At 36.7% G+C, this 15122-nt stretch overlaps 1 protein-coding gene across 1 annotated transcript in view; it reads right to left on the reverse strand.

Moving 5' to 3' along the window:
- Positions 1-1009: 1009 nt before the first annotated feature.
- Positions 1010-15122, reverse strand: part of MCPH1 (microcephalin 1) — a 129886-nt gene continuing 115773 nt past the window's right edge. Inside the window, exons 13-14 of the mRNA XM_082305802.1 lie at positions 3125-3362; positions 1010-1137 (exon numbers count right to left, since the gene is read on the reverse strand). Coding sequence (XP_082161928.1) covers positions 1082-1137; positions 3125-3362 — 294 coding nt within the window. The 3' untranslated portion in view covers positions 1010-1081. The remainder of the gene's footprint in view (positions 1138-3124; positions 3363-15122) is intronic.

A 15122-nucleotide genomic window follows, 5' to 3' on the forward strand; every position in this document is an offset into this window, starting at 1 on the left:
TTGCCTTACACTGACAGTACTCCAAGGGGAGCAGTGAGTTTGGAAGGTGTGAGTTATGAGTTGCCATTAAGTTACTTGATAATACATTGTTCTCTATGATGATGATATATCATTTTGATGGACCTTGCAAATATTTAAAAGAGGTTGTGCATTTATAGATAAGCAAGTGTTACACAACATACTTTATGTACAAATCTTACTTTGTACCCGCTAAAAACAAAACCACAGGTTGAAGAGGAATTTAACATTTAAGACATTTGCATACATTTTTCAAGCATACCTAAAGGATTTAATGATATGTTCCATTTTCAACAGATTTTAGCACTTGAATGATGTGTTGTCTTAATTCATTTGGCTCAGGATCAGTAGCTGTGTATGGTTTCAGCCTAGATGTAACGTAGACGCAGTTTGAAATTCAATTAAAGGTATTGAAATAAACGAATATCTTAACTATGCATCTGAGCATAATTACTGAGTTTCAATTACTTTTTGAAAACTCAATTTAGAAGTGCAAGTTTACACCCGCAGGGGTCAGCTGAGCATGATGGGCAACCTTATCCTTTTACCAAAAAAATGTAATTAGCAATGGTCATGAAGATGTGGCAACATGGGCTTTCAGCTGTCCGCAGAGGCACTCGGAATAGAGGAGCCTACAGAATCCATGCATCTGCATTGGTAGCACAGCTCCTGCTGACTACACCAGAACTAGCTCAGGCACGCTCACCCACACTGCATGCACATCTTCTAATTGCACTGTAGCACGATCAGCTTCGCTTAGAGATTGGAAAATATCTTTCCACTTCCTCCCAGTGAATAATGATTCATTCAACTTTTACATCCAAAGATCTTCAACAAATAATAAAAACAAGATGACTTTTATTAGGGAAGTACTTTATTATAATAAACTAAAGATTTCACAAGATGGACACTTACACAAGAAATAAAAAAGTAGACAACATTTCCCTGTATTTATAAATACGTAACTTGCGTTTTCTTAGAAATTCTATTCACAGCTTATTATTGTTGTTGAATCCAAACTAGGCTTGTTTCCTTACAGCCATATGGAAGCTCTTGAGTTAGCTCACAGCTGAAAAATGTAGTTTTCCATGGGACATATTGTATGCTGAGTGATTGAATCTAAAAGAAATAAAAAACCAGGATTATTTAAGATAAAATGCACAAGAAACAAGTTCTAAAGCAACAACGTACTTCAGAGCAATTTCTGGTATAAAACAGTTTGGTGGAGCTGAGAACCTAGAGAGAGGAGGACCCTAAAAAAAAAGCAGTCAAATGATAATACTGCAAAAACTTATCATTTATTTAAGTTTAAAAAAGGTGCTGCATTATCTACCTTATTATTAGCGTATTATATATGCTTTTTATTGTGGTCAGCCTTGAGTAAATTAATTGGCAGTCGGTTTTAACAGGAGAAAGCAGATGATAGCCACAAAACAACTGGATTGCAACAGTGAAGTGTCAAAGATTAGACAAAACTTCAGATCTGATTTGATTTATTTGATTAAGATGGCAATTTATAGGTGACACTGTTCATACTATTATGTAAACAGTTGCTGAGAGAGGGGCTGAGCTTCAAAGGCATGTATCCTTCCTTATCATATAGAAATACTTCTTTTTTCTGAGTTTTGATGATTCATCATGTAAACTCCATTAGCCGGAGCTTGCCTAACTGTGCCTTGTGAGCGGGAGATAACAATTAGAACAGGCACCATCAGACTGCAAAAGAGAACTGAGAAATTTGCAAAGGGCACAAAGAATTCAGAGTCCTTTTTCACTAGCAGCTGGCTATGCAGTTCCTTCAGCCCACTGATGGGCTGAGCATGGCCTGTCCAGCTGCAGTAAGCTCACGAGATACTGGACTTGGGGTGAGGCAGAACTCCATGAGACCAGTAAAAGAGTGGGATGTGCCTCAGGAGTTGCATGCCACTTTAGATCATTACCGTTGTTCATCTGGAATTTATGACTGGAGTACTACTATATGAAACTTTTGTGTTTAATTTACTACATCATATTTTTAGTCTTGCACAAACCTCTGGTTTCCTCATCTGGTCACTCTGAAGCCAGAGAAAGGCACAATGAACAATGCCACCTTCTTATGCCTCTCTCTCAAATCTTCACAATTTTATCTTATACTTTAAGAAAGTATCGAATAATATTTGCATTTAGATGAGTATTTTTCCCTTATGGCTCACTTTTCCTTTCTTCTTTAGTGGTATTTTCTTTCAGGTTTTAAGTCATTATGATCTGATAGCATTAACGGTCAAGAGATTAGGACTTGCTTGGCTGGTCTCATATAACATCAATTCATGTAGTGCATTTATTGCTAGAGTCTGAGTGAGGCACTGTCTAGAGAAGTCTGACATAGTGTATGATGAAAATTTAATCTTATTTTTTCTAGTATGCAAAAGGTCCTTTTTTGGAAAATACCCTTATCTTGTCTGAAGAAGGAAGAGTGTCAGGCTGGAAGTTGTGAATCCTACATAGATTATCAAAAGCTTTTCTTTGAGGGTGAGGATATTGCAATTTTACATCCGATTCCCTGCAAACAGATAACTGTTAGAACTGTGGTGGATTAATGGAAAAGCAATGGACTAACAACTCTTAGAAACTTAACAGCAGATTTTAAAAAGAAACTTTTTGCAAGTGAAATAGAGACTGCAGAAAATCGTCTTTCAGATGTACAATATATAATTCAGGACAGATTATCAGAGGGTGCCAATTACCATATTTCAGTAGTGCTACGCCAGTTTATACCAGTTAAAAATTTTTCTTACTACATCTAAAATTGAAGTACATGCCATTATAAAAAGCACTTATCCTATGGGAGTTTCCCCATAATTTAGTTTGCTCTAAATGAAACAACCATACAAAAGATAAATTTGAAAATCTTTGGATGAAATTTGTTCTTGGTAAAATTACAATGGTGAGTACCAGGACCATCAAAAAGCAGTCTTAGTTGTAAGAGAAAGTCCTCACCATGGAGACAACCTTCCTGAAAACCTAATTGTAGCAGTCTGTTTGCTCTGAACTATAGTGAACTATTTACAGTCAATTTTTGAATACATATTCCGCAATATTTTATATGAGTTGAAATTTAGTGTCTTACCTAATACCCATTTTTCTGATAAACTTTTTATTTCCTGGTACTTCTTTCCTGGGTTTTTTCCTATACAGATTTTTGCCTGACGTAAGGCTTTACATATTTTCCCTCCTGACAGCTGTATGAGTTCAATTAGCTTTTTGCAGGGTGGCTGACTGGTAGGAGATACAAACATGACAGGCTGGTTTGAAAAGAGATTCTGCTGGTATTTTCCTGTTGATAGGTGACGCTGAAGTCTGCAGATCTGTATTTGAGGAAACAAGGAAATTAATTAACCAATGTGTTGCATTTCCACTCAGACTAAAACTAATCTTTGTCTTCATTAATTCAGAATTATAGTATATGAGTTTGAACTTTACTTTTTCAGGTGTATCAGAAACTCTTGGGTAAACTATACAAAGAATTCATATGATACATCTTCATATAGAAAGAACTGTTGGATTAAAATAATATTAAAAGCAAATGTGTACACAGGTAACCATCAAATCAGGAAATTCAAATTTTGAGCACCCTCCTTGCCTGATGTCCACAAATAGCATGCTTTATTCTGTACATTTAGTATATATTAAAGGAACCCAGAAAAGTGAAATGCTGACACGGTACAGAGAGGTTTTTCTTAAACTGCCTTTAAAATTCCAGCTGTGTGTATTATCAGTACAGTTGAGAGGAGGACATGGCAAGAACACAGTACATCTTGGTGGCATTGTCAAAGGAAAGCTTCCACATGGAATGTCATCTTTATGTCTCCTTCGTCCGAATCACCACCGCCACAGCTTTTCTGACAGGCTGTGCTTGCTCAAGTGCACTGGATCCACACACAGGTCTTAGAGCTAGGGAAAATCATAGCCTTTATGTTCAGAGCTCAGAAAGGAGTCTGAAAGGTTAACTTTGCTTTCTGGACCACTAACCTGAAAGAAATGCCACTAGCCGGTGGCTGAAAAGGCAGCTAGCTGACCACACAGGGTTTGGCGGTGGGATGAGAGGGCACAATCTAGCTCTTACCCCTGAATTGACTCAGCTGCCTTCGCAACATCAAAGCCTTCGCGGCACTCCAGGGGTGCTCCCAGCCCTTTGAAACCATACACATTTCACGTAAGCTTTTACAAATAAATGAATAATTCCTCAGCAGAGACCAAGCCTGGGAAAATATCGGACCCCAAAAGTGACTATTTCCACAAATTGTGTATGTATCAGTTGGTAGTTATGGTTACAATTGTGTCAGTCCCTATTGTAACAGACAGCACCAATTTTCCTTTCTAATTATATTCGTTAGCAGATGGACAGAAAGACAAAAAGTTATAAAAGCATCTATTTACTCTTGTAAGATCCTAAGTGTTAACCTCATTCTTTCACTAGCTGGATGAACGGCAGGAAGATGCCTCTTATATGTATGCATTTCTCATAAATGTACCATTAATTTAGATGTTTGTTTGAACCTAAGTTTTGAAAGGAAAAAAAAAATCAAGAAACATTCCAACAACTATTGTCCCTCCTGTGACTGATTTTCAATCCCCACAAGCCAAAAGAGCATATATTATAAAAAACCCAAAACTTTGCAGCTTGGCCTATAACTTTATGAAAATAACTCCCACTGGGTGGGGTGTGGGAACAAACACAAAACCCCATAAAAGTCCAAGGGTGTGATCTTTTCATGAGGCTCAGGAGATAGCCATCAAGTCCCACAAAGGTATTACCTCTGAATGGATACCTAAATTCATGCAATAGAAAATGTAAGAAAAATCGTTCATCTGGATGTATTTTGAAATCTTTCAGCAATGACACTGCTAATGTCCTATGTACTGCACACAATTTTCAGTGTATTTCCAGAAAATAGCACATGACAAAATTTCCAGTCTAAAATGCTATTAGAATGTTAATACTTCACAAAACCTAAATGGAGGATATGGTTATGATTTATTGCAATTAATAGAAATTGTATTTGGAGGCTAGAATTGAAAATGTGAAGTACTAGCTTCAAAAATATATACAGTGTAGCCATCTGTAATAATTATACATGTCTGAAAATTTGTGCATGCATTACACAATCAATGTATGCATTATGGTAAATCTTTATTCTTAAGTTCAATTATTCACCAGAGATAAATAAATCTACAGAAATAAACTTATGATTTATTTTATCATTACTATTTGAGCATTTAATATAGGATTGGAAACCTTACCAACACCAATTTGAAAAGGCTATTTTTAATGAAGTATTTACTGAACCTAGGGAAAGCTGTAATTATATCTTCGTTACCGTTACTTGCAAAAATAATAAATACATTTTATTAAATGCAAACATCAGAAGATGAAATTGCAGACATAAGTTTGAAGAGCAATGATTGTATATTTTATGGTTTATATCTATCCAAAGACCAAGTATTACTTCATTTGAAGTTGATGAGAAATTGCTCATTTTCACTAAAAAGAAAAGGATCTGACTGCTGAAGTCTTACGGATTAGCTCACCACTCTGCAACTACGAAATGACAGAAACCCATAAAACTGATAAAACCAAAAAAAAGCAGACTTTATGGTCTGATAATGTACAAATTTAACAGAGACACATAAAATAGCATATTCATTTAATATAGTTGGGTGATGTTGCTGGGGAAATATTAAGCTCTAAGATTTTAATATTCATATGATTTCAGTATGGATAAATATACTGGCCAAGTAATGTTTACATTTTCAGTTACTGTAATTCTGTACAGAGACCTCGTGAAGAATGCACTCGAAGCTACACCACTGTTAGGAAGCATTACCCTTGCACGGTTATATGCGCTTTCAGACAGTCTGTCATTTAGTAAAAATTTAAAAGAAAAACACATATGTGGAACCCCATGTACATGTAAAGATCAAGGGCTCACACACATCAACACAAGTGGAGCATCAGCCTGCTTCTGATAAAGAGGAGCGTATTGCAGCATGCAGACTTCTGGAAGTACAGTTATCCTGCAGTGAGGAATTTGCAGAATCTGCAGGATCCTACAGGGATCAAGGAAGTTTGTGTTAACAATGCAGTACTCCTGCAGGACAAAAAAGAAATGCTCTCTTTTTCACCTTTCTAAATATCAGGTTTAATAGGAGAATAGAAGCAACTAACCAAAGAGCAACTCTATTTTTGTAGGAACAATGTATGACATGTATTTTCTACTTGAATTCAAAGCTCATCATTTTAGTTTGATTTCTTATAATTTATTTTAGCAGTTTGCTGATATTTTTTAACACATTGAGAATACTAAAATTGAAATAGTATTCACTAAAAGCTTTAAAAATTACATTGAAATGCTATACCAGATAAAGAAATTGGTGCTGTCCAGTATAAGAGAGCATGCTAAGAGCTGGAAACAACTTCCTTCAGCAAGCTGTTTCACAAAGAAATAGATCCTCAGCTTTGAAGAATCTTATCTAAGTTCATGGAACATCACACGGCTGCAGGACCCCAACTGGTTCAAGCTGCACTACCGTACTATTATCTCAACAGCACCCAGAGCCTCATTCCACACTTTGGCACGAAATGCACTTCTTATTGCTAGCAATGTTTTTCATTCTCAGAGCAAAACTCAACTTGCAACATTCTTGTAAATTATTTACAAATATTGCATCCTTATTCTGAATATTTATTGAAACAACGCTTTCCCATTGGTTATCAATATCATTTGGCTAAAATAGAAGCTCCCTTTCTGTCAAATTAGAGAAGCATAAGCCTTCAGACAGACAGAAGTGAGAACGTACTTTTTGAGCGCTTGATAAGGCTACATCAGCACCCCAGCACGTGCACACAAACGGAGATTACGTATAGGCAAACGTGGTATATGTGTGTGGCAGAAGGTGGATGGTGCACTGAGCTGGGAGCCAGAAGTGGGGGGAGACAGAGTGGAAAATTTCGTCCAGAAAAAAGAAACCTTCAATATCTGGTCTTGAAAAATAAAAAGGAAAGTAAAAGAAGGACAAATGGCATACAGTCAAGACTATATTATCTGGAAAATTCTTCAAAACACAGTTTCTTCCCCTCCTCTGTACAGTCCTTCATGTAAGTGTTTCCTGGCCAAGCCGAGGGTGAAGGGAAGAATGCTTGAATCCAGACAATTTAGCTGATATTGTTTCTTTCCACTGTGTGTTGGCAGCCAACCTTGCTTCTCTCAAATCCCATCAACTGATAAGAAAAGTTAATTTCACCAATTTATTCTCTGAAAGACTGAGTCCCGGTGGGAATACTGTATGAAAATGTTTGGCAAATAAATCTACTGTTTGGCAGATATTCAAAATTATACTGGAAGATGTTGGAACCATTTTTTCCGGCATAGCAAATTTTTGCAGGAAAAAAGATAACAAATTCACTTATTTTTAGTTTAATTTCCTTGTTTTCCAGAGGTAGAACTATTTTTAAATACTAGGTAATATCAACATTATCAACTATAGATTAATAAAAAACAAATTAGGGTAAAACAATAAGTCTTTTCCCTTTTGAGAATAAGTATGACTTCTAAATCAAGGAGTTGTATTTCCAATATACATCACTTAAAAACACTCTGCTAAGATTGTAAGATGTGGTCACTTTACTATAACTATTTGTTTATAACTTCAAAACAACTGTGAATAAAATATATTTGCATTTCGTTTCAACGCAAACCGATTATTTTTGAAACTTAAGACATCCTTTCAGTACAGATTAGGTAACAAAGGAATGATTTTTTCAGGATTAGAAATTTAAACCTTGCTTCAAAAATACCTCAAGAACTTGTCGATCCTTGGTTTTGTCTTATTTCAAGAGACTTAAACTCAAGTGACTACCAGACAGTGATAAGACTGCAAACTGAAATTGCGAATTTATGTCAAAATTCTGCAAATAATTACCAGTTATAATTGGGAGGTGTTTTCCTCATCCGAATATCAATAAAGCAGCACTGTGCCATGCATCTCTCCGAAGCTGTATACACGTGTGGCACATTCGACGTTGTGCCCTGCATCACTGGCATATCACAAGGGTTACACGTACTACATGTGACAAGCCCCCAAGAAACCCATTAAAATTCAAAGACAGAGATTCTCCACCTCCATACACAATCTAGTCCAATGCTTATCTTCTCCTGCAGTTGAAAGCTTTTCTTAACAATATAACCTAAATTGCCTCTGCTGCATTTTGAGCCCGTTACTTCTTGTCTTAGTGCCAAGGGACATGGAAAACAATTTATTCTCTTCCTATTTGCAACAACCTTTTAAATATTTGAAGACTGTTATCATGTCTCCCTTCAGTCTTCTCTTCTCTAGACTAAACAAACACAGTTCTTCCAGTCTTGGCTCATGGGTCATATTTTGTAGACCTCTGATCATTTCGTTATTCTCCCCTGGATTCTCTCCAGTGGATCCACATCTTTCCTGAAGTGCAGTGCCCAAAGCTAGACACAGTACTCCAGCTCAGGCCCCACCACTGCTCTGCACACTGCAAACAATTCATGTCTCTTACGTATAGCATTCCTGTTAACACATCCTAGCATGCCTGCTTCTTTTATCGGAATATGACATAGGTGACATACTGTTTTGGATCCTCTAAAATACTCAGTTGCTCTCTTGGCAGAAATACCGCATTGTCAATCTCATTCTCTGTTTCTGCAGGTGATTATTTCTCCCTACTTTGCACTTGTCCTTACTGAACTCCATCACACCTATTTCTGATCACTTCTTATATCTCTCATGGTTATTTTAATTCCAATCTGTTGTGGTTTAACCCTGGTAGGCAGCTAAGCACCACACAGCCACTTGCTCCCCCGCACCTCAGTGGGGAGAATCAGAAGGGTGAAAGTGAGAAAACTCATGGGTTGAGATGAAGACAGCTTAGTAATTAAAAAATGGACAGAGTCAATCCAGTTCTACTACTTTAAGCCATGATTAATCAGATTTTCCAGCCTGGTAGCTTAGCAAAATCCTAGTCAACAAATGCAGTATACGGATGGGATAGTTGTACGTTTTATGCCAATGATTCCTACGTGTGCTGGTGTGATGGCCTCTTCACGTGTATGACAAAGAGCTGATCTGAGCATATACAGATCCATCTGTGCAGCAGATCTAAGTGAGCCATGTTGAATCCACCATTTTGTATCTGGCACTATTGGTGGGACTCCCCATCTAACTCAGTTTTTGAAGGTCCTATGTCTCAAAACCAAAAAGGAAATAAAGTAAAATCAGGTCTTTTCCCTTAACTCAACTGACTGTTGAACAAACGCAGCTGAGCCAATGTACAAACCAAGAAAATCTCAGCCTCCAAATAATTTGCTTTAGACAACTATCCATGCCTTTAAAAGGTATGCGATACGTACATGGACATGTTTTTCCTCACAGCTGACAAAGATCTATTCTTGCTGGATATATCCTCACAAGACCTTCTGCAGAAAAGATACTTATTTTCTTACTGGTTTAGTTCAAGCTGGGAGTGCACTTTTGAAACTAATCTCTTGGTCATTCTTATTGAGTGTACTTTTGGTTCCCGCTGTGGAGCAGTCATCAAGGGCACAGACTGTGCTCCTTTTGGATGAAATACAGTCAGAAGATGTGCTCAGTGCAGGGGAGCAGACTGGAACAAGCCCAGAGCCCTGAAGCATGTGTTGTGTGCAAGGTGTTCTCGGCACTAGCTCATGCACTCTGCAGATCCCTTTCCTTTCATCTGCATTACTGGCTTAGAGACGCAGGCACAAGTGAGCGTGAAGTCACTTCTGGCAGATGTAATGGGGTAGTGATAGAGGTATGGGATGCTGCTTTCAAACTGAATTATTACCTGCACAAAAATAATGACCTCAACTAAATTTAGCCTATTTTTTTTAATGATAACAGTTGCAACTTGCCCTTATTGTTATCTCCTAGTTCATTCTCACATGGCAACAGGAAGGAGGAACATCAGTTGCATCTTGGCGTTTATCCCCCCATATTGCAACCACTTACCCATGTTTTATATATAGTATTCTCTAGGCTTGCTGAACTCTCCCAGCCCACATAAGGCCAATTGTTGGGGTTTGGTTTTTTTTATTTTAAACAGACTAGTACCTATTGCATGAGACCAGTACCTAATCTATGAATAGGTCATTAATTTCAGTGGAGTAGATTAAGGAGTGAAGTATTAATGAAGTAAATTGCAATGTTTAATCATATGGGAGTAAACATATCTGCATTTACACAGACTGAAATAATACGTTCCCAGCTAAGTATATTTTACTGGTGAAAGGCTGCACTGAAACAGAAATTCCACTAGCTAATAACATGCTGCAGTTCATGGAAAATAACTTGATATTCCCCATGGTTAAATACTACATATAGTGAAGATACAAGGCATGGAAGCCCAGTATTTGCATAAAATATGTTAAAAATTATAACCTCATTTCAACTACCTTAGACTTTTCAAATACTGAATCATTTTGGACAGTCCAACTTTCTTTTTTAATCAACACAGGATATTGTGCAGCAAGCTTCAAGAATGACATTTGTTTTGCTGGCTTAGGCACGTGGGGAATCCTTCCATTCTCCTTTAACAGTAAATGATAAATCCAGTGCTGTCAGCAGATTTGCTATACCTGGCAAAGCACAGATGAATAATGCTTTGATAAATAAAAGGGTTTTCTATTCCAGTAATAACAAAATGAGTGATCTTGTTGAAAGGAAAAGCCTGGCAAATGTGAAGGGTTACACAGACGCTCCCAAAAGGCTCTTTCCCCAAACAGTTGTATTAACCCACAATAAAAGTAATCTTAACATTAAAAATAATTCCTAGTTTTATCTTTAAAATATGAATATGTGAGTCCTTTTGCTCTACCTCAACAGGCTGAAATGATTTAAGCGAAGGCAGAGTACATTCTTCTTTCTACTCTTTAGTTTTAGCTGAATGCCATTGCAACGCCCAGCAGTAACTCAGTGTGTGCCAAACATGAATATTTTTAAGCGTCATTTGAGTTTTAAAGGCTACAGTAAGTGATGGGAACACAATCGTCTTGGGAATCTACAAATAACTTTAAAAAAGCTCATAAATCTGGCTTTCATGGTTTGGTTTTCAACAGCTTTATGAAATATGTCAAAGCTTGAACACAGTGAGTTCGTTTTCCTTCAAGTTTCTTAGGACTGACTTTTCTCAATCTTTTTTTGATATGCTGCAGCGAGACAAATAAAACGGACTTGGCTTTAAAAAAACAGCATCAGCAAATTACTTTTTTAAAAAGTTGCTTTGTTCTTTTTTTTCTTAGTATCAACAGAGGAAAAAAGTACCCTTTAAGCAGGGCAGCCTAAAGTATTCCCTCATCAACAAAAACATAAAATGCTTCTGTTCAGCACCCAATGTATTACAACATAACAGACCACATGTTAATGAAAAAGTGATGTATAATTAAAAGCTTGTGTTTTTCTTAAATTGTTTAAAAAAGATGCATGGTAATGACTGAGCACAGCAGAAACCCTGAGAGTTGCATTCAGAAATTATATGTAACGCTCTGTGCTTACAGTGAAACACATGCACTACAATGATAAGTAGCAGGGAACGCTTGGGTTTTAAAATACAAACTAAAGAGTCAGTTGAAATTACATCAATATTCAACAGAGAAAAATCCTTAACATTGTCTGAGAACTACTGAAATAAACCCACTGGAAGAGATTACTTGGCATCACACAACTGGACGCCACTGCTGTGCAATGCCGCCAACTGCAAAACTATACCAGGTTTGGGTTGCTTTCAGAAACTCCTGATAGAACGACTATCACAATCACTTCTGGTCTACAATTTCCCTGATTAGTACTCCTTGGCAGAAATACTTCTTTATGTGTAATAACATCTCTTCTTCACTCAATCTATGTCACAAATTGGAAGAAAAGATCCCATAGGAAGTATGGAAAGCAAAGACATTTAATACTCCAGCGCTGCGAGTAGCAAGTGGAGCTGCCAGCACACACAACAAAAAAAGAGTTTAAATATTTGACCAGGTGCTTTTTGTCGATGATGTTTTTAAATGACAATTACTCAAGAAAAGTTTCTTTGAGAGCACCACTTTCTTCATAGGCGCTAAACAAAGGACACAATTAACATTTTCTGTTTGAAGATTTTTTTCATGAACTCTTGTACTCTTTAGCATGAAAATAATATAAGATTACAGAAGAAAGAATTTTGGCTATATTGTGACAGCAAGTTGGGATGGTCTTCTGTATAGCTGAGGGAGAACGATTTGTGTTGTGAATACAGAGTAATTTTAAAGCTATGAAAGTTGGTAGGGTAAAGGCACAGTACCTGACACCAAATTTATTCTCTCTGCTTTTCTTCTTTTTTTTTTTCAACCAGAGAATTTTTCAAGTTAATGGCAAGCCTTTGAAAAGGGTTTATTTTAACAAAGTGAAAAAATAATTCACAAACCAAAATGATAAGTTGTACATGGTACCAAATGATGCCCCCTCTAAAAATAACTGATTCCAATATCTGCTTTGAGAAGTTGACGCTTATCAGCTTGTGAGCTGATACACCAAACCCATTTACAGAATATTGCCTCACTGCTTTCTTCTCAAGAGTCTACAGGAGGCAAAGTAGACACTGTCAGTAACCTTATCAAATGCTGGAGGAAAACAGAAGTCTAGCATTGGATCTCAGTTGTTGCTGCAAGTAAGAAGAAGCCATTTTAGAACCTAAGTCTCATTTAGAATATAATCTTACTCCTGATTAGGATTTCAAATGCATTTGGGATTTCGAGATGTGATAACTTTTCCACTTTTTTCTTTTCTAGCACTTATTTCTAGTTTAATTTTTTTTAGTTACAAAGATAACAGAGCAATATTCATTTGACTTATCTGATATTCGCATTTGGTCTTGCGGGAACTATCTTAATGAAGATAAAATAAATGTGTGACTCTACAGGTGAAGCTATTAAAGTGCAAATCTAAAGCGGCAGGACAATTCACTTGAAAGTGAATCACTGATTCACAGAAAAGTCCACTTCTGTTTACTGCAGATGTAATGATGATCTTGTTAAAAACTTTTTAAAAACAGAAATATTGTTATAAATTCCATACAGAATTTGGTTTTAAGATCACCAGCTATGACATGGTTAAATACAGAGAACTAGGCAGGCTTATTATGGTAGTGGACTTTCAGCGACTTCTCATGCTAGCTGGGCAAAGTTTGTAGGGTCAAACTGCTGACCCTGTCCTCCTTTCTGAGTTCCTTTCCTATATTCCTACTGCTCTTCATCTAAGAATGATGCAGGACAGAGAGGCTACTACTTTTTAGCCTATCTGGATTTTATCTGAAGTGCTTTAGTGAGAGCAGAAAGCCTTTTCATGAGGTTGTCATTGCATAAGCAAGCAGTTGCAATTTGAAAACCAAAGGATACCCAGCAAGTACTGCATACAAAATATGAGCAACTGGGTATTTGAATTTAGATGCAGGATAAATACTCTGAAGCACAGAAACAGTTGTGGTCTTCAAGCAAAATTACTAATTATTTCCTAGTCAAACAACTGGATAGCTTAGGTAAAATACACATGCTCAATAACTCCTGTCCTACACACTAGTTTTCTAGTTAAAGCCTGTAAATAAATATTTACCATCTCTGGCTCTGTTCCAGCCCAGAATTCCCACTAAAATCAGTGGGAATAAGGTGGGTGTATCAGGAATACAGCTTTAGCCCTATAACAATACAAACTACCATGGTGTAACAGAAGGTACTGTTTGTATGCATACATACTACACTAAAGTATATACACTACTCAGAGGATGGGGAAGAAGAATCTAATCCAGCTAGCCCTGCATAAGGGCAAAGGTTTAAAAATGTCCTGCACATTCACTGGATCATGTGTCTATTTTTATTTTAAAATTATATTAACTTTAAAATTTAGGAGCTGACATGATAGTTCTAATGCTACCCATGGAATTTTTTCTTAGAATGACATTATTGATTAAAGTGCTAATGCACTTATCCTTATGCTATGGACCAGTACTGGGAAAGCTACAAAGCCATCATTGCTCAGACCATTGGTGGAGGAAAGGAGAACTCACTGCACAACACTGGAGTACTCCTGGGGTTAAACAGAGGAACAGTAACGATGGGATCTGGAGGGAATTCAATAAAATCCTTCTCATTCAAAGAAGGCCAGTGTCATACAGACCTTTAAAGGAGGGGAAAAGCTAAGTCCTCTACAGAGAAGATAGATAGATACACACACAAACTCCCAAGTGCCTTTTAAAGATATCATAGCTAAACAAAACTGCATGGTATCATCATGCTCTGCTCTGCTGTATAACAGACCTATTATTACAAACAAACATGACAATTAAACAATAAATAATCCCATACTAAACTTAAACCACTAGTTTTATCAGTTATCACCTTATCACAGATGATTACTTTTACAGCTTTCAGTAAAGCTGAAATCAGGTATGAGATGACTAGAAGGAGGAAAAAATCAGAGTATTTTGATTAAGCAAGCCTTACATTATTTCATAAATGTAATACATATAAGTCATAAATGTAATACATATAAGTTTCTTTTGCTCATTAAAAGCTGAATATATTCTCTCGGACACACTCAGGTTGTGCCAATGTGATATACTCACAAAGCATGCACACCAGGGTGACAGCTAAAAAGCAACAGAGAGCTTTGCGCATAATCTAAAACTAAATCTGTATGTAATTTCCTTCCCTTTGTTAATTGAAGATTAAAACTAAATCAAGGGGAAGCCTTCTATGAGACTACTTCCAACAACAGATGACTCAACTAGCACCTGAGAATTTGTTGTGCTTGTGTGTACTGAGGTTCTGAACTTCCTGTTTCAATAAAATACCAAACAAGTTGTGTTTCCTTTACAAATAAGCTATTACATCAAGCCCTGTTCCTATAATTTCAGTTTTTGTCCGCATTCCAACATTTTCTTTGGCAAATGTAGAAACATTCTAATTAAAGAGAAGAGAAAAACAAGCATCATTCATCATGGTAAGAATGAATGCTCAAGAGAACATCCTTACTGGTTACTTCGTTCATTCAGT

The sequence above is a fragment of the Platalea leucorodia genome (assembly GCF_965183815.1).
Source record: "Platalea leucorodia genome assembly, chromosome: 3".
NCBI lineage: Eukaryota > Metazoa > Chordata > Aves > Pelecaniformes > Threskiornithidae > Platalea > Platalea leucorodia.